A 20,961-nucleotide genomic window follows, 5' to 3' on the forward strand; every position below is an offset into this window, starting at 1 on the left:
GGCAAGTTAATCCTTCAAGAGCCGTGTTATCAGGAATCGAACGGACCACGACGAGCGTAGCAGGTCCCTGTCGCGTTCTAGACCTCGTGTCGCGAGATGTCACGCTCCAGGCGTCATATCGCGCGCGTGGTGTCGGGGTTCTCCGGGACGAGGATTAAAGAAGGCAGCAGCAGCAGGGAAAGAAGAGAGAGACGGAGTATAAAGAGCCCCGGGACAGAGACAGGACGAGCCCCCAAATCCGCCCTCCTCTCCTCACCGCCCGAGACACACACACACACGCAGGGGCGAAGAGAGAAGGGGGAGAGAGGGAGAGGTTTCTCCGCTCTAAAGCCTTCGACATTGCCTTCAAAGCTCTCAAATCTTTGCGTCCTCCACTTGTACTTCCTTGCTCCCTCTTTCTTCCAGCATTGATCAGATCGGGAGCTTGAGGAGATTTTTTCTTCGGTTTTCGGTCGAGAGTAGCGGGAGGGCGTGGATTGGGAAGTGCTTCGGGCGATCGCGGTCGAATGAGGTGCGGATTCTTGCGTTTGGAATATTCTGGTGAAAGATTTCTCTAAAAGTATAGATTAGTGGGGTTGGTTTGGGCTTTGTGTCCAACAATTTGATTCTGTTGTTGTTTTCTCGGGGAATGGTTGCAGAGTGGAGGCAGGTTGGTGCAGATGGGTGGATAGAGTGGGAGATGAGGTATTTGTAATTATTTATAACCCTGGAATTTGGTTTTGTTGATGCTTGATTTAAAGGAAAGATGAGGAAAATAGATGGAAGAAAAATTTATTTGATTCATTATTAACTTTAGAATTTGATGTTGCCTCTTTTGTAGTTTTGAGGACTTATTAGGTCAACGAAGAAATCTAAGGAGTGTGTTCCAGTGTTCCTTACAGCTCTAAGGGATTTCTGCTTGGCTCTCTCAATTTCTAAAGATTTATCATTTGGGCATAAGAAAATACAGGTGCAACATTCGACACTAATTATTTGCCTCTATATGACTGCAATTTTGTCATTTTGTTTTAGATTGATTCAAGGAGCTTGGCATTGATGTCAGTAATTAGATTTAAGTCTCAGAAAGAAATCCTTGAGAAAATTGATAATGTGACTTACCTATCCTGAGAAATACTTTTATCCAAATTGATAATAGTATGCATATGTATTGATTATTTACTGAACGCATGCCATTTGGCAGCAAGAATTAAGGACGATGGTTCTCGAGATTGTGTCCCTGGATTATGCTGTAATTTGTTATTATTGCAAATTTTGCAGGAGTTAATGTTGAAAATAGGCTCTGTTTTAGTTTCTGTTGGAAGAAAGAATTTCTTAGTTTCTGATGATAAATGGAACAGACACTGACCTTTTCCGGCATCCCTTTTCTCATAGTCTTATATTCATTTTTTATAGAAAATGATTTATTCTGTCTTTGATTCACAAGTTTCACTGGTTAATCTGGCAGGTCTTTTAGTAGGATAAATCACAAATGAACACAAACCGACAGATGGAGGTTCATTACATAAACACCGGATTTCCTTACACTGTCACAGAAAGCTTTATGGATTTGTTTGAAGGTCTCTCATATGCTCAGGCTGATGTTGCTTTTGCAGAAGCTTTTCAAGATCAGGTAGCTTGACAAAAGTGGCATATCTATCTCCATTCCATGTGATAAAGGAATTTGATTCTTTGTTTTGTTAACTGTCAGAGAGTGTGGAATTTCTCATTCTTTTTTGTATGGCATTTTAGTAGATTATATGTGTGTTTAGAGCTCTGGACAATTGGGCTTGCTAATAATATTTGGATTCAGCTTTGTTTTTGTGAGTTATTAGCAATCACCTGTCTCACATTAATTTGTGATTATGATAGAAATTATGTGGTTAATTTTGTTAAGTTCCCCTTTATGTATTAAAAATCATTTATATAGTTGTGCAATCCATGCTGTTTTCTGTAATAACAGGTTGATCCTGATTTTACTTGATAATTAATTATTTTCCTTACCTCCAACTTGCAGGTGATATGTAATTATTTGGTTTCTTAACTATGCACATGCTCTTTTTGGCTTCTTTTTTCTGAGAATATCATGCTTTTTATGTTAGTACACTTAAATTATTCATCTCTTGATTATCATATACATTTGCTTTTTTGAGTTGCTAGTTTGCAAATCCTGTCTATGATTTCACCTGTATCAAATATATAGAGCTGAGAATAGATGATTGATGGTACTTTAGATAATTAGTTAATGTTTATGTGTTTTTTATGCAGGGAAATCCATACTGGTCAATGATGCACACAAACTTGTATAAATATGGATTGTCTGGTTCAGGCATTAATAATTCTTATTACAGCTTTGACCATGCCTATGAGATAAATGATTACACACCCGGATTAGATGGGGGAAGGAGGACTTGGGACAACACAACAACATTGAACAATGTTGACTCACCACCGGTTGTTGTGCATGGAAGTGTCAATGCTGATGCAAGTGCAAATCCTAGCACCGAGGAATGTAAGTTCTGACTCCGAGGCTTTCATTTATTCAGCATATATTAAATAATTCTGTTCAAAAGCTTATTTGCAGGGACCTTGAATTTTAGGTTTTTGTTTTCATTTAATTTTATTCATTTAAAAATAAAGATGAGTAAATTTTTTTGGGTGGATAGGACTTTTGAGACGGGGTCTGGCTCTATTAATGCTTGTTGGCTGCATAGTGAAGTCTTTTGAGACATGGGGCTTCAAAGTGAAGAGGCCAATAAGAGGAAGATTCCATCTAGGGTGGGATGGAGATACCAGGTCAGTGGGAAATAAGGAAGCAGAGGGTTGGTTTAGGATCACAGGGGAAATGGGGAGCTGCTCCTAAAAGTTGAAACTTATTTGAAAAGTAAGCCATAGAATTTTATATAAACTGAAAAATGTATAGGCTTCAATGCTTCCCACAAGGTTCTTTTCTTATATGAATTTTGTCAGGTAATGCAATTTTGTTAGTCAACAAACCTAACCAAAGAGATATATCTAATATATAGGAATGTGTATTCCGCTCCTACCCTTATTCTATTGGGTCATTGGTATGTGTCCAATTTCAAAATATGAACTTGAATGGTTGAACCTATATTGAGTGAACCAATGAACTTGGTAAAATAGACTTCATATATTGTGCTCTTTCCATAGCATAGAGAAGCCTTTTCACTTTTGCTATTTCGATCAACTAGATCATGAACAAATATGCTGATCCAACACTGATGATGGTGGGATGCCTGGCTGTCCCACCGCTATTTAAAACCATGTAGACTAGGGAGCAATTTTATAAAAATTTTAGCTAAAGCATAGAGCAATTGACCATCTAGAGCTGCTATTTCTGTATCTACTGCAATATAAAACTGTAATCAAGCTGAAAAGGTCTTGTTAATACTCTTGTTATATGTATGAAATGAGAACAGAATTGATGGGATAAAGGAATCTCACTCGGAAGTTACACAGGCAGATGTAAAACTTTACGGTGGCTTCTATCAATCACAAACTTATGCAATCAAGTACGAGGCACATAGGAGGGTTAAAATACCATGTCATGAGGTTGTCATTGTTTTTTTATGGAATGGGATACCCCTTGTCCTGGCGCTTGTGATGGTGGATATCCCATCCCATCTTAGTTCATTTCCTGACTTGTCCGCTATCGACACTTGGAATGGTGTCCGGTCCCAACATTGGGGATGTGAGATGCTCCATCATCCTGAGACCGATGAAGGTTTGAGGAGGGGCTCCTCTTCCTCTCCCTCTCCCTCTCCGTCTCTCCCTTTGACCTCCTTTGAGTTCTGCTGAGCTCGGCAGTGGCGCAGTGAGCTCGGCTGCTCTCTCTTCCCCTCTATCTCCTTCCCTCTCCGTATCTCTTCCTCTCTTTCCTTCTCCCTCTCCCCCTCCTAGCTGGTTTTTCATTTCGATCAGCTGCTGGTGCGGTTCGGCATTCCCGAAACAGGGTGGTTCAAGGTCTTGTGGCAAACTATGCTACATAGTATACCCAATCTACTGAAAAGATCAAATTGAGAGTATGTTTTTTGAAATAGATAGTATGCGTATGTATGTGTACATATTTATGTTATAAGAAGGGTAGGACCTGGAAATATTTATGTTCTGGTTTTTCCTCCACAACTGACTCTCCTGTTTGCACGTTCCAAGATTCACATTTGGCACCTTAACTCTTTGTTCTATTTCTTTTTTTTTCTTTTTTTGCATTTTGGAACTATTGATAGTGATGTATATTATTCTGTTAATTTAAAACTCAATTTTTCTGTTGATGTATGATATGCTTCTGACTTTTCATATTTTTGATTTTCAGGCATTCGAGCAAGCCATAATGCAGGTGGTCCTCAGGTGAGCTTCTTTAATAGGTATTGTATTTATGAGCAATCATTCTTGTACCTTAGAGAATGACCTTAGAGAAAGATATCTCTTAATCCAATGATTATGAAGTTCCTGTTCTGCAGTTCCTATTTTGCTACACATGACTGATTCTGGAACTTCATTATATGAAACTGCAGGCAGTTTTAACAAGAGGCACAACTCTATGAATATGCATTGCTTGTGGATAAGATAATGGATTTATGTTGGTCATTTCACTGGTTTACATTTCTGCCATTGCATGCTATTATATCAATATGTATTTTATGATACTGCAAGCTATTTAAATAAAAAGTGTAGTTCTATATTTTTATGTATTGAAATCTAATTTCATGTCTAGATTTACCAAAATCTGCTCTTAAGTGGGCAAGAACTTTAATTCTTTGTGGGCAAAACTCTGTATCTCTCATCCAAAATTTAACGTTATTTCAATTTTAACCTGATGTATTTAGAATTCCTTTACTTCTTCCATCTAGGTAGCTTTCCTGTGTAGGCACTAATAATGTTACTTCTTAATTTCATCCGTATGATTTCAAAAGTTGAGGATGATATAGGCCTTGATCTTGTTACCAAACAAAAGTGCTATGTTCTCAGAATACCAAAACATATCAAAAAGAGATGAGTTCTCTAGCTGAATGGGTTCCTAGACTTATCCACTAGTAGGGGACCTACTGGATACAGAAACATCTTAAGCATGCATACGTGTAGATCGGTAATGGACTCAATCTTGCCGATTGTTACCCAAGCAGCCCATATACAAATCCATAACAGTAATCTAAGGACACAAAAATTTTCTCTTGTTTCTCTCCTTTGTCCTGTCACTTGAACTTTGCATAAGAATTCATGCCCTATCATTACTTGCCATGGTCTGTCATACTGCCCCAAACCACCTAGTACGGGGCATAATGTATCGTACTGGTCTCATACCGGTATGCTGTCTTGTACTGTACCAATGTTTGATATGCTATATCGTACCAAACTGAACTACGTACTGACACTATAATAGGATGGTACCGGTATGAGGTTTGGTACCGAGACGGCCAACCTCGTTATCCACTCATGGTTTGTTAGGACTTCACCCTCTGCACAAGATTGTATTACTTTGAAGCTTTTGTTTTTGAGTTTATTCTACAAACCGGCAATTTTTCCATTATTCTTCATCTTTCCTCTATCATGTGGAAACATCCAGCTTTAGCTCTTTCATCATATTCATGCTAGGCTGCCTGGTTATGAACAAGATGAAACATAACCAAAGAACCACAGAATCCTTACCCTTACATGTGCAATGAGTAATTATTATCAATGTTTTTGCTGCTGCAGTGAGGAAATGCTGTTTGGACCTTGCCGTGACCTGTGGCTTTAAGTTTTTTTTTTTTGGAAAAAAAGCTTAAGCAACCATTTATTTGAAATGATCACTGCTAACAATAGGTCTTGTTAAGTTCTGTGCCCTTCCCAGTACTTTATGCAATATATATTTCTTCCTTGTATTAGGTACATTTTCATTGTCTCATTGCTGCTAATTCATGAATCATTACTTTTCATTAGGTATACATGCTTACACATGCATAAGCATGTGCAAAATAACTAGTATGTGTTTGTTTATAGGATACTATGGATAGTATTTGTCATCAAATACTATTAGCACAAAGTAGTTGATACCCTATTTGAAATGGAAATTTACATCATTGATTAAGATCTACAATGTCTAGGAACTGAAAATCAAGTGTCTTGAATGCCTCTCACCTGTGCATAAAGTGGGCACAAAATGGATGGTTTTAACATATTTAATGCCTGTTTGGTTGCCCATAACTGTGCATCCAACCCCAGTTCAGCCCACGGCAGCCAATTCAAATGGGTGTTCGGATGGTCAAAAATAGAGCTGAAGCAAATTCCCAAAATGGCCCAGTATAGGGAGAAATGACCCAAAGTGGCTTCAGTCCAGTGGGATCAAAAGCCACTTCGGTTAGGTGGGCTCCTTCTCAGTCCGCTTACACTAAGCCAAATTGGCCCTTAGTTTGCTAAACTACATCATAGACCATATAATTTTTAGATTCCAAAATGTTGATCTTGATGTAAGAATTTTGAACCTCACAAATTAAAATTCAGTTATGTGGAAATTTCTAAAATATAATCCTAATGAAAATGGTATCATACTTTTAAAATTTTCCATGTAATATTGAGCATATATATGTAGTACATGATTTAATTGATCGCTAGTGTACGGGTTCAAACCAAAACACCTCATGTCATAACATGGCAAATATGCAACTACTAATTTAGTCCAAATATCATATTAACCAGGAACACACTGTGGTTCACATCATCTATTCTACTATAAGAAGAAAACTGCTGAGGGTGTTGTGTGTCTCTACAACAATGTTTGCAGTGCTCTTGGCATGTTCTAGTTGCTGTGGTTAATGCTAGAGTCAAGACATTGCAGTTTGGATGATAAAACTTTTTGAGCTTAGTAACTACAACATCAGTGCTGTCCCAATTTTAACATCTGGAGATGCACCTCAAGTTTAGTTAGAAACTTGATTTTTGCCTTCTTGATTATAATTCATTTTTAGGGATAATGTTCTTTCTTTTTTTAATTCTTTTGTAAGCATTGCATATCAAGATAGCACTTGGACTGCTTCAGCTTTTCCTAAAACATTACTTGGTAAGAACTTACATGATTAGGCTTTTTGAAACATTATTCATTAAGAGCTATAACAAATCTTCCTTTTTATTCTCCATTCTATGTACATTTTGCTTAATTTGTGCTGGTTTTGGGACCATGTCCAAGTTATAGATCCTTCTAATTGTTAATATTTTCTTTTTGTGGATCCATAAACTAGTGGTTTAACAAATCAATTCCTATGTATTGCTAGCTGGTATGCTACGGTAAATGAAAGTGTCCTGATGGCATGTATTTGTATGTAAACTTCTGCTAGTCAAGCATGTTCTGATTTTACTTGACTCCAAATTTATGGCCATAAAACTTTATCTGCAAAATTATGCAATGGATTGTAGACTTAGTGTTTTTAGTTTTTATTTAGTTGTATAATACTTCATTTTAGCTGAATATACCTTCTAATCCATGCTTGCAGGTGATTTGGCAAGACAATATTGATCCAGACATTATGACATATGAGGTGTGTAATATTTCAACAGTGTTTGCTTGTGTACTGTACTAACGTAAACATATGCAATGCATATGACTAGTTTAAATAGAAAAAGGAATGCACTATTAATATATTATGTTCACACTGGTCAGGAGCTGGAACAGTAAGCATACTGTGGAATATGTTGATGTTAGACACTATTAAAAAAATTGAAATTGTTATTAGGAGATAAACTACATTATCACATTTAGTTCTTACTTAAATATAAACATCTTAACTGGTTGATAGTAGTGTACATAAATTTCATTAAAAATAAATATAGTTTTGAACACAACTTTAGAAACCTGGGATTGTAAATCATCCTAATCTTTATTGCTGGCTGTTGTTTATTATATGCATCTCATACATAGTCTGCAAATAATTTGTCATATAAATTGTGATTACTCAACAAAGTTTTACACATTAACAGCACAAAAATTCCAAAATAAAGGCTACCAATGGGCATCAAACTGTTCTTACATAGAATTCCAAACAAGACCAAAGAAGCTTGGTTTTGGTTTTATTTTCAGTCTGACTGACAGAGTTTCAGCTTTGGCAGATTCAGTTGTACCAGTTCTGCTTCAGGTTTTGGGCAAAAAGTCAGAAAACTTTGAACAAGAAAGCATAAAGCAAGCATGAAAACAAATATCACACATATTTTAATATATCTTAGATAATTGAACATATGGTTTTAGCACATTCAGGCCGAAACTCTGAGATTTAAATAAAAAATATTACGAACCCATTAAATATTGAATGATCGTTTTATGCAGCAACTTAAGCCATAAATGAATGTCTAGTTTCTTGATAATGCTCTAGTTATTGAATAACTGTGTAAACTTTTATAAGAGTGAAATGTGCTAGGTAAAATTGCTTAGAAACATAAACTTGACATAAAGTTTTCCATCATATGTAGCAAAAAAATTACTGTCATATCAATTTGATGCTATGGACATTATAAATTATAATCTAGAATGTCTGGATTTATTGACTATAAATTGTAATATATACAGTTCATCTAATTGCTTGCAAGTTTCAAGCTAAGATGTCGCACATTGAATGGAGAGAAATATATGTTTCTTTTCCTTGTATCCTTTCCATTTTCTCAATATTTATTGGATTCCTCGGAACTGTATTCCCAATTGTTTTTTACTTTCTAAGAATTCGAACAGAAAATGTTATATTTAATCATAAGACAAGGCTTGATTTTAGATTTATCATTAATGAGTAGGCATAATCACATGGCAAGGTGATTTTTTGTTGAATTTTTGGATAAAAACTTATTTTGATTAATGTGTGAAATTTAAATAATGTCATTAATATGTAAAAAGTTATGATTTTCTCATTTTTTCCATTTCATTCTCTTGTGTTATTGGTTAATTAGCAACCTAAAAGTATTGAGTGACTCTTTTCCTTATCAACTTGCCATTATTTAGTGAACAATTACTAGGACTCATGATGTCTACATACATACATATATGTTTATTTATATATGGTTGCCATGATTTTGTGAATAATTACTAGGACTCATAATGTCTACAAAGTTACTTTACATAGAATCTCTCTACTTAAATTGTAGAAAAGGATACAAGATATACTCAAAGAACTGAATAAAGACTCTCAAAATGACACAAGTAATCCAAACAATCGGTATATGACAATAATAAATATACATATATCATATAATTATATATGTATATATAATTATGTATTTATGTTTATCATATGTATGTATGTGTTAGACTACACTAATCATTAAACTTTTGGTACAAGATTCACTGAATCCAAAATCAACAATGGGACATTCAAACCACCCATTCTTTTGATTTTCATCTCTTTCATCGTGCCAAAAAACTTCATTTTTTTTAGGTTTGGGAAGAAGTGATGCACCTCTTATTTCTTTAAGAAAAAAATTATAGGAACATCTCCTCAACTTTAGCTCAATTTTATTTACACCCATGTACTTTAAAGAGTATCAAATTGATCATTCTAGTTATCGATATATTCTGATATGGTTCAACCATTCATTTTATTAATAGACAGTGTTATATTTTTCTCTTAATAGACGAAAATGCTCCTTGTTCATGGATGAGCTTGGAGGAGGAAGAGGATGAGAAGGAGAAGTAGATGAGGAGGAAGGAGAGGGGAGAAAGGTCGCCATAAGGAATAGGTTAGAGGAGGAGGACAAGAAGGAGAAGAGAGTGGGAAGGAAGGAGAGGGGGAAGAATGAGTTACCGATGAGAAGGGATGGAGGTGAAAGGGGCCGCCATGAAGGGGATGGCTTATGGGCGATTTGGAGGAGGATCATGAGGCAAAATGGATAAGGAGGAAGGGAAGGAAGTGGAGGGAGCCACCATGAAGGAGGAGAAATGAGTAAAGAGGAAGGGGAGAGAAGGATTTTTTACCGATGACAAGGGGCGGATGTAGAGGGGGGCATCTAAAGGAGTAGAGCTCATGGGTTGGTTTGGAGGAGAAAGAGGATGAGGAGGAAGGAGAGTAGGGGAGAGGGGCTGCCGGCAAGAAATAGGATGGAGGACAAGGAAGAGAAGAGGATGGGGAAGACAAAAAAGGACGAAGACAGAGGGGACTGCCATGGAGGGAGATGGGTTATGGGCAACTTGGAGGAGGATGAGGGGGAGAAGTGGATGGGGAGAAAGGAGAGGAGATGGAGGAATGGGTAGAGAAAGGGGAGGTGGAGAAAGAAGTGAGTATGAGCAGGAATGGGAGAAGGAAAAATGGATGAGGAAGGGGAGGAGAAAGGAGAGGAGGAAGGAGGAGAAAGAAAAAGGGATGCTGGCGATGGAGGAAAGGATCAATCAAAGAGGAGGGAGGAGGGAGGAGATGAAGATAAAGATATTTTTGTCATTTTATAAAATTTTATTAACGGAGATAGACGGCTGGACCATATTGGAACATATCGATAATTAAAAGGGCCAGTTTGATACTTTTTAAAGTATAGGAGGTGTAAGTGAAATTGAGCCAAAGTTGAGGGGGTGTTTCTATAATTTTTTCTTTCTTTAAATGAATAGTTCCTGATGGTTATTGACTTTATGGAACTTCCTTAGTTATGGCCCCCCACAATTTAAATGTAGACCAAAGAACTCAAGGACTTAAGCTGATTATTAAATCTAAATAGTTGATGATACAAACAAATTCAAGGACTTAAGTTGTATGATCTTCTGTCCGGGTTACATTATCTGTCTATTCTATTATATCTTTAGGATTAGAGTTCTTGTACTAGATGTTTATTATTCATATGAAATGATAAACATGCTCCCATTTTTCTAATAGTATTCTGCTCATTTCTCTCACTTGAAGATATTACTTGGAGAGAGATGGAACTAAGAGGAAGGATTTCTTAAATAAAATAACATTTTCATTTTGGCTCTCTTGGTGGTAGTTGACCTGACCAGGCTTGCATTGCATATAGTAGAGTAAGTTGTTCTGCTACTAATATATTTCATAAATTGGAGAGTGATTTGCAAGTAGATAGCAATGCCAAAAGTCAGAAGCTTACATGCAGTGAAGCTGTGAGTGACTAGAATTTTTACATTTTAAGATCAATAAGTAGTATGGATTTCATCCAAAAAGATAAAAAATAGTTATAGATGAGATTAGAAAGATGTTATTGGAGCAGAACATTTCAAGCTAAAGGATTTGTTAGGCAAAAAGACAACGGAAACCAGTAGTTCATCTACTATAAAGGCCTAGAAATGGACATTCTACCAATCAGTTGAAGCATTGAGAAAAAAATGAGGCAGCAACATGTTGACAAAGTAATCATGGTAAGTGCAATGATCATCAATTTTAGTATAGTTAGTTTCTTCATGGAATAAGGGGTTTGCAATCCAAGCAGGATAGTGATAATCAAGGATTCAAGTACCTGTTGGCATTGGCTGTACTGAACTGGACCCATCAAGGGCCAACACTAGGAATGCTTCTCAGTATCAGACAACCGGCCTGAATTGAAGGTATCATTTGGTACCGACAGGCACCAATCACTATTGAACAGCCCGTACTGGAACTGTTCAATGCCTTGCAGACTGGTACTAACGAATATCGAGTCAGAAAGGGTGGAAGACCAGTTTTTTGTATTCTTCTGGTTCATTCTGCCAGATCAGCACAAAAAAAAGGGTCCCTATACTGAGATCTGAAAACGTGAATGTACTATCAGTGTGGATTTCCATTTTAATTAAAACATGAAAGCCCATTATACTGTTGCGTTGTAGTACTCATGGCATGGTAGTCCACTTCAACATTTCAAATTTGGCTTTATTAATCTTAATCTCAAGCAAATCACCATATAAAAACAATCATTAACTCTCCCAATAGGCATTAATACTGATAAGAATTTGGAGAATGGAGCAAATTGTGCTACACAAGAAAAAGTGATGGTGCTTCCCAGGTAACAATAATTCACAAAACTACAAGATATTGAACAAGCCTGGGTGCAATTTCAAATTGATAGAACATGGATGACCTTAAGGTATGTCAAACAAACTGATCATAAAATAGAAAAGACTATCCACAGTTTTGTTGAGATACTTACAATTACAAGAGGGAATGGTCATTGGCCATGAGAGGTTAGCATTAATTTTAATAGGGTTCCATGGTAGTATTTGAGTCAGTAAGCATGCACTGGAAGTCAGTTACCTGTGTACTTCCTTCAAACCTAGACACATTTGAGTGATTTCAAGATCCAGAGAATATTGAATAGAATTGAGGTCCTTTATCGGTAACTTATATTGGAATTGCTCTTTGATGGGTGTGGGTAGGATTATCACAAATTGTCAATCATCAGTCAACATATAGGAAGATGATGGGTGACCCACAAGCTGAAGTGAGAATGTACATGGCATGATAATGCCGACCATAGATGAACTGACAAAGCTTGTGACTAGAAGAATCTAAGATATCCTGCTTAAGATCATAGCAGTCATGATAGTCAACAGTAGCATGTCCAGGAGGATGCAGAAGACTAGAAAGTGATTTCATTTAAACTTCCTTAAGTAATTAGCATGAAGGAAATTCATTTTAAGCTAAGGGAGATTGGCAAAAAAATATATATACAGGCAAGCATAAGGTGGTTATTAGCACAAACGGAACATAATTTTCTTGCAGTCAATTATATATTCCAAATGAAGCCGCAAGCCACCAATGATTTTTCCTATGATGAATTGAACATTTGAACTGAGATGCTACTAATCAGCATTATTGCAACATGGGAGCTGAAGAGGAAGTAAGTTTCATGGAATCATAAGTTGGAGAAAGAGAAAAAATCAATAGCAGTGAGGCTGGAGTAAGAAGGACAACATCATTAGTAACATAGTGAATAAAATTTGAATCAGCAGTACATTTCATTGGATTATAATCCAAAGAATCAGCAATAGATGTTTCAGTTCAGTTGTGGGGGACAAAAATTGGTTAAGATGAAGCAATGTACCATTCTTTATCACAAATATGGCTAAAATGAAATATCAGCAGAGTTGCACTACTTACCAAATAATTAAAGGCTAAAAACTTGTTCACTAAGTTGCCAATTATATGGATGATAGCCTCTTCCATTCCGATGGCTAAAAGATATGATTTGTATCACACATCAGACCATTTCTTTTCATTGGAAGAGCTTGCATAGCATCTGAAACTATAAGCTACCAAAAGTATGCTTAGCACTTGAATCATTCCCTAGTACTCACCTTTTACATCATGCTATACTATTGTACTACATGCACAAGTATGAGAACTAAATATATAATGGCAAACAACAATATAGCCATGACTCAATATTAAAAGGTATCTCTGTACCAAAAGTTCAGTGCAGGTATTCTTTCCAGATGTAGAATATACTGCCCTTTTCTCTGGAAAAAGTAATCTGCTTGAACCATGTACCAAAGTCTGCACTTAAAATTGTAAAGACAAATCACAAATTGTCTGTAAGTTTCTGGAATGCACCATCTTTACGGCATGGACATGCTGCTTTGGTCCTGACCTTATTAACTCTAAATGATGCTCCTAATTCACTATTGAATTACCTAATCACCACTAGAAACCCTTGGGTGCTCTCTGAATATATTTTTACAATTTATTGATAAGTTAGTATTTTGCAATTAGGAATTACTAGATTTGGGTGAAGCTGTTGGAACGCAAAGCCGTGGTCTTTCTGAAGAACGCATTTCTTCACTTCCAGTCACAAAGTACAAATGTAGCTTCTTTTCAAGAAAGAAGAAACGAGGAGAGAGGTAATTCTTCATTCTTGTCATTCATTTAATGATTAACCATGCAGTTTGATTAATGCATTGATGGTCCTATCTTATCCTGTTCCATGCAATGCATTTTTGTGTCTCTGTGCACCTCATGTGCATTATTTTTTTTTAAAGACCATATGATTGATTTACCTCCTGTAGAGTGGTAAATGGCATTCTAAGTCGCAGCAAACTAAAATATCGATAGGCAATAATGTTTTGGAACAAACTTCTAATAAAATCCTTAATAATAGAATTAAATAAATTTTCAGTTGGTAGATGTGCATCAAGTTTAGTGCCTATATTAGCTTTAAAATGTGCATATGTAGCTAAAATCTTTTGGACTTCATGAAAGATTCAATGAGAAAAGTGGAGGTTAAACTATAACAGGACCTGAGAGACTCATTAATTAGTTGAAGTTTCTGGGCTATGCATGACAGACAACTAAGTTGCCTTCTAACAACATGAGCTCGTGGTTGATTAACCTGCAGCAAGCAGACAACTGTTTATCAATAATCTGTGGTTGACTACTAGCAGTGATTGTTCTGTGTCTAGTATGCTGAGAACTCTCCACTGTGGTTGGCTGCTAGCAGTGATTGTTCTGTGGCTAGCATGCTGAGGATACTCCCGGGGGCCAGGGCATCATTGGTAATTGTTTTCTGAAGTGTACCAGGTATCCCAATTGAAAAGGTGTAAAAGTGTCAGAATTCTGGTAGCACAGAATGTCACAACCTCCAAGTGGATAAGCAAGACACAGCCTCCAATTGGATAAGCAAGGGAATAACCTCTGTTCCAGAGAGGGGAGGTTATAGTAAAAAATCCTTGTGCATATTCAAGTAGCTGTACTATTCCTTCTAATATACAGGATAATCCCTTACTAGAGGGAAAGACATCTTCAAGTCCCATACCATGCTATTGCCCTCTTAGTTTATATAATAAGATTTTGACTCTTGTAGGATGAGCACAACAAAGTAGGAAAAGTTACGGATTTCTCTAGATGAATAAACAATTCATCCATAACTTTAATAATTAAAAGAAAGCAACAAAGCTCTGAGTTATAGTGATCTTGATATGGTCACTTATCGCATTTTTATCTAACCCTAGGGGCTAAAGATGGATGCTTTATCGCTAGCTTCCCACCAGTTATACAATGGGTTCAAATAGGAGACAGAAGTCATGGGGTTTTCTTCAACCTGATCCCATTCCTGCATGACCATAACTTGTAGTTCTGTTGCTTAAAGTGGACCAGCCATAATGTACAATATTTGTATTGAAAACTACTGGAAAGAATTATGTTTTCAGTTGGATCTGATGTAGTAATATACTATTATATTTCTGCCCTCTCATTACAAAATATACTCATGAAATGAGAGAAATAGACATCACTCTTTAAATGCTCGCAGTCAATCATGTGGCCCTGGTTGTGATCAGGAACTCAAGTTGGAAAACAATCATAAAAGTGTAAGGCATGCATGGATGTATGTAAGATGCATGAAACGGTTAAGAAATACATATCTGTGGTTCAAATTTAATTACACCATCTGTGATCAACTAATCACTCAGTCTATTCCAACTTGCACTACAAAATCTTTAGTTTTGCTAGAATATGAGATCTATCTGGTGAACTTATCGTTGTTTGGTCTTCATCTTCTAATCCAACACGCAAGAGTTGGCTCCGAAATTTTTTCCTTATCATTTTTCACATAATGAGTATATTAGGTAATTTGTAGCTTTATCCTACTTTTATTTAGGTGCTTTCTTCATAGACCTTAAGATCATGCTTTAGTCTGCATTTGGTTTTGGAATAAGAAAATAGAAGAGTAAAAGTAATAGCTATGAGAATGGTCTTGCAATGATTGAGTTTTTGTTTGGCTTCACTTTTGAATAGCAAAAGACAGTTTTTTGGAATAACTTTTGCGTGATGACCTTTTTGTCCATAAAAAAGTAAAAAGTAGGAAGTGCCCTCATGCCAAGGGAAAGCTTATGACACTATCCCTTGGAGTAGGTAAGCTTGTTGTAAGCAAGATTGAGTGGTATATTATTCCTTAATTTTCCCTCATTCATCAATGCTGTTTGGCAGGGATAAGGCTTAGTCCAAGCCTTATTTCTAGTTTATGCCTGAAAAAAATGCAACCTTCAAGTTTTGCTTGAAACTTTGAAACACAAGTATTTCAATTTCACTCAAATCTATCCAAAACTGAGGATGATTTTGGTATTTTGGTTAAAACTAACATATACAGTTCATCATTCACATAAGCTATATATACCCAATTTTTAGTTTATATTTTACAATCTTGGAAGCAAGGTCCGCAATTGTGGTACCAAGTATCACACCGGTATATTACTGATTTAGTACAGTATGGGTTGGGATAATACAATATACATCCTGTACTGAAATAGCTCTCAAGCTATTTTCTCACATTTTATCTCAGTATGCCTTGGGCGTGTCTTGATATAGGTCAGAATATATCTCAATACACCTCGAGATGGGTTGGTACAGGCCTGTACCGACTCAAGTATGATTTTTATACCAGTTCTAACCTGGAATAGTACAATACACCCTGTATTGGGTGGCTCGGTGTGGTATGGTAATTCATGCTTGGAAGCATTTGCTCTCGTCTACACTAAGACTTTACAAAGTTTAATGAAGATTAACAACATTTTTCAAAAGAAACTTAGAGAAAATATAATTTTGACATAGGTTTGCTTGTAAAACTCAGATATTAGAGATATTTAGGCTGTTTTAAGTTAGATTGCTTTCAAACAGTAGATGGACATCTGATATTCTAAATATACGTTTTCCAATTTTATTTCTAATAATATTTTTTTGATTAAGTATAGAACCAGAAGAATGGTATACATGATTGTTCTAATCAATGTAATAGATTTCAAAATTATGTCTAACTTATTTTCTTGAATGATTTTATTTTTTAATTGTTTCTGATCCTTTATAATCTAAATTGCATTTTTTTTAATTTTTATCATCTTCAACTGAAATTAGTGAAATCACCAAAACTATTGAAATTGCCAAAGTTGAAGTTCATTTGGCCTAGCCTGAATTAAATTGAGTTTTTGAACCTTGCCTATGATCTTATTTGTGTTAAAGTATGGGTTTTCTTAAATCTGTAAGCCTTTATGATGAATAGCAATTCATTGGCTATTGTTACCACTACGTTGTCTATTGTGGCATGATGATCATCGTACTTCAATATCAATTATGCATGTTCCTGTTTATTCTTCACAAGCCACTGCAATGCTAAAATGCATGGACTACCATAGTACCCCGAACCATCTGGTATGGAGCATACTATACCTACCAAGTTGGACCTAGTACCGAAATCATATTTGGCTTAGTACAAGCCCCATATTGACCCATACTGAGGTATGTACCAACCCATCACCGAGGCATACCGGGGTGCATACAAACTTGTGCCAAGCTGTATCGGGATACAAAGTGAGAAGAATGGCTCAAAAGATTTTTTGGTTTGGGGTGCATATTGTACTGTATTGATCCATACTATGCCGAACTAGTAATTTACTAATGCAATACCCAATACCAAGATAGTGGACCAAGCCAAAATGCTTTGCATGACAATTATCTTCCTAAATATCAAACTTAACCAAACTATGGCAAATGAACCTTGCTTTTTTTTAATCTTTTTGTAGATATGTTTGTTCAACCTTTTTCTGGGAAATCCATGCTTCCAGCTACCACATTTAGAATTTTTAGTAAGATGGACTTTGATGAATTGGTTTGCCAGCAACATGTAACATGTATTTGTGTTGTTCCATCATTAGCATTGATTCTGTGATATTCTTCTCCTTCACTAATCCTGATTTTGTGAGGCTTGTATTCCCTTGTTGCTACTCAGATTACATGTTCCCTATTGTAAGCTTTATCTTGTACACTGGATGATTGCCAATTGTAGGTATCTTGGCTTGATTACCAGATCGTATGGGCTAATTTATTTAGATTGTTCTATCTTAAGAGATAATTTATTATGCTTCATCAAGATCTTGAATATGGTATTTTGTCGGCTTAGGTTAATGTCCATATCCGGTCTTGTGCTATTTATACTTCTCTTTCATAGGTCAGTTTTGTTCCCGCAACCCCCGCGAGTCTTACTTTTTAGGCTTTTTGCTTCAAAAGAAGGCACTTTCCGTGCACTATTTATTTAAGTTATAAGAAATCAGGCTTTCAACTTCATCTCCTGCCCTTAATTGGCTTGTTGGGCAAACCTAGGAGCAGGTCTACACTGCTTCTATCAGAGAAGGTTACTAATATGTGCTTTCTTCGCATAGATCATGCTGTTACTCATCACCTATGGTAGTTTTTAGTTCCCTAACTGATTGTGGGCAATATTCACCATGCCCGTTTTGTCATTTGGGAAGATGCATCCTTTTATTTCGCATAAATGAATATATATATATATATTCTTTTTTCACAGTATAGTAGAAGAAACTGCTATATAATTTCTCTTACTCAGTATGGTGTAGGTAATTCTAGTTTCATATTGATATCATGCTTCCATCTGCTTCCAAAAATCTGAAAATTTCCTCCAATTTACTAGAACATTTTATTCTCAGGAAAAAAGTTGCTCCATGACAGACTAATGAATATTCAATTTTATTATCAAATTGAAGATGATAATCTCAAGTTTTTGTTGAAAGAAAAAGGATATTTACTAATCTAAAATCTGACAAAAATTGCAATGATGCTCCACAAATATGAAGAAAAATTAAAGATAAGGGATGAGGAAATATATATGTCCCTCTGAAAATCTTGAAATATTCTCATTGCACAAATATCCTATTCAAAGCTATAACTGGCCTGACATTTTTTTGTTAAAATAATCTGAAAATCTGAATATTTCATTAACTTTTTATATTTCAATTACTGATTGAAATACATCAGGATCATCCATATGGTAAATGAAGACTAATAAAAGTTCTTTATTAGGGTTTGGTGTCTTGATATGGATGGTATGTTATTTGGTTTGGAGGCCTCAAATTACTTTGAGACCAGGAAAGTTGAGGTCAAGACATGAAGTAATTGCGGCATCAATCTTAAGTGTCCATCAAGGACAAAATTTATCCAACCGACATTAGCATGATGATTACTGGGTTGTTAGAATCTAATCTGCATCCAAGACTACCGGTCAACAAATATGTCTTCTTTCCTGACAAGAACTAACTATGCTGTGGGTCCCTCTCAAGGTATTAGAAAAAAAATGTTTAAAAGAAGAGGTCAACTTCTGTGAATAATGTTTAAGTCTTTTCCGATGCACCATATATATTCCATTTACACTGGCCAGCTAAATATCGTAGAACAAAGAAATTACTGTGCATCTGTCTGCACCCATGCATCCATTTAGGCAGCAATTATTGTATTTCTTGCATGATCTTTGGATGTCTCAATAAAAAATGGAAAAACAAAATCGGCGAGCACAATTGTGTTAAGTGTATTAATGGTGCAAGCATACAAGTTGATGGGCCAAAAATAAATGACAAAAATACAGAGAAAGCAGAAAGGGGACACGAAAATCTCAATCCAGGAATTGGAATGGAAATTCTGCAAGCATGTAACGTATCTGCAGATAGGGCCTTTTTTCTTCATAAGTCTTATGTGTAGATCATAAATAGAGACACTGTCAGTTAATTAGCTGTTTTACCTTTTATTTCTTACTATTCTATTCCAAAGATGATTATTAGCTTGTCCTGGTTTCCACGTAAAAATAGGTTACGGAAGCATCTGAATATCTTAAACTCTCGTGACTATTTTTTTTGTTGCTGTTTCTTCCTCGGCACCAGGTGTGTGATTTGCCAGATGGACTACAAAAGAGGGGATAGACAAATGATTCTTCCATGCAAGCATGTCTACCATGCTGGCTGTGTTACTAGATGGCTTGGCATAAACAAGGTAAGTGAGATCAATATTAATCAAAGAATGCAGGCTCCCTGTTTGTCATGAAAGTTCTCCGTCTATTCCTGACCATACTTATCTTGTAGGCTTGCCCGATTTGCTTTGCCGAGGTTTTTGGTGAAGAACCCAGACACCAGTGACGCCTGGTGAGAAAAGACCTTGGAAAAGTTTTCAGCTTATTACCACTCCTTCAAGCTGCATCTTTCTCTCAATGTTTAGCTTTACAACACGGAGTTTATTACTTTCCTGTCATGTTGTTCTCATGTTTGTGTAGTAGAAAGACTGATGTAGGTTATAACGAGTATAGGTAATGGAACTGTGTATTGGACCTCTTTGGATGTATGATCTATGAGTCATTAGCCCTCCGATCTTCCATCCAAGAAAATGCTTGTAGAAATTTTAGTTTGTGCTTGTTATTCATTGTGAAGATAGTGAAAGTTGGTGTGGCATTGGTGATGAGGCTGTATTAAGTACAGAGATCTATGGTAGATCTGACATGATATTTTGTTGGTGCCCTTGCTTCTCTGTTTGTGTTCTGAACTCTAATTTTGGAGACTGCATTCTTTCTTCTCTTGGCTGTTTTGTTTTTCATGTTTGTGGAAGCTTCAACCTCTTCATGAAAGAGCCTTCAGGTAGAAGATCAAACAATGTTAAACGAATGGTTAATCTAAGATATGGTTAATCAACAAAACTGAATCTAACATAAATGCCGGCTTTGGTGCTTTCTTCTTGAATGATTTGACTGTGGTGGCTCCCCCAAAGAGGTCGAGGGGAGGGCAGGGTGGTTGAAAGCAACCAAATGTAGCTTCAGTCCAGGTATTAAGTGTATATCAAACGTCATCAGGAGAAAACATTTATGGAAGGCTTCATAGCTAGCACGGTAGAACTATGAGTGCCAGTCGACAGAAGAAAGTGGAATGCCGATATTGTAGGTTTATGATAGTATTGTAGGTTGTAAAGCATACCTCTAACACTTCTAGTGTTTGTTCAGGCTTATGCAGTCAGATGCTTTCTCAATCAATGAGAGAATATCTTCAAGAAAAGTGTGTCCAGAGGATCCAGCTCCATTAATCAAAGTGGTAACTGTGCTGGAGTCTCCGTCCAACCAAATGCAATCAGCTTAAACAATAGAAGCAGCAACTTGCATGCCCTCCTTTGCTCCACGATGTTAGATTTGGCTCCCAATATATGGCTTAATTATCATTTAGTCAGGTATAATTCTTTAAGTTAACCACATGTATTGAATCAATTACAGTAAGCTCACTTAATTAAAGAGATC

The 20,961-nt window shown here is 36.2% G+C and overlaps 1 protein-coding gene across 1 annotated transcript; it reads left to right on the forward strand.

Moving 5' to 3' along the window:
* Positions 1 to 238: 238 nt before the first annotated feature.
* On the forward strand, positions 239 to 20,199 carry LOC105056189 (E3 ubiquitin-protein ligase BIG BROTHER). The gene is made up of 10 exons (XM_010938301.3): positions 239 to 511; positions 639 to 684; positions 821 to 949; positions 1,445 to 1,609; positions 2,245 to 2,488; positions 4,310 to 4,344; positions 7,464 to 7,508; positions 13,629 to 13,756; positions 19,571 to 19,679; positions 19,769 to 20,199. Exons 4-10 carry the CDS (start codon positions 1,469 to 1,471, stop codon positions 19,820 to 19,822), a joined length of 756 nt encoding a protein of 251 aa, XP_010936603.1. The 5' UTR covers positions 239 to 511; positions 639 to 684; positions 821 to 949; positions 1,445 to 1,468; the 3' UTR covers positions 19,823 to 20,199.
* The last annotated feature ends 762 nt before the right edge of the window (positions 20,200 to 20,961 follow it).

This window comes from Elaeis guineensis, chromosome 13, assembly GCF_000442705.2.
Source record: "Elaeis guineensis isolate ETL-2024a chromosome 13, EG11, whole genome shotgun sequence".
Taxonomy (NCBI): domain Eukaryota; kingdom Viridiplantae; phylum Streptophyta; class Magnoliopsida; order Arecales; family Arecaceae; genus Elaeis; species Elaeis guineensis.

What these genes read in the sequence shown, in the direction of transcription:
- LOC105056189 (XM_010938301.3), top strand. Translation starts at nt 1,469, where the DNA reads ATGAACACAAACCGACAGATGGAGGTTCATTACATAAACACCGGATTT. An exon ending in ATAATGCAGGTGGTCCTCAG is followed by an intron (nt 4,345 to 7,463) that starts GTGAGCTTCTTT and finishes CCATGCTTGCAG; the next exon opens with GTGATTTGGCAAGACAATAT. An exon ending in CAGACATTATGACATATGAG is followed by an intron (nt 7,509 to 13,628) that starts GTGTGTAATATT and finishes TTTTGCAATTAG; the next exon opens with GAATTACTAGATTTGGGTGA.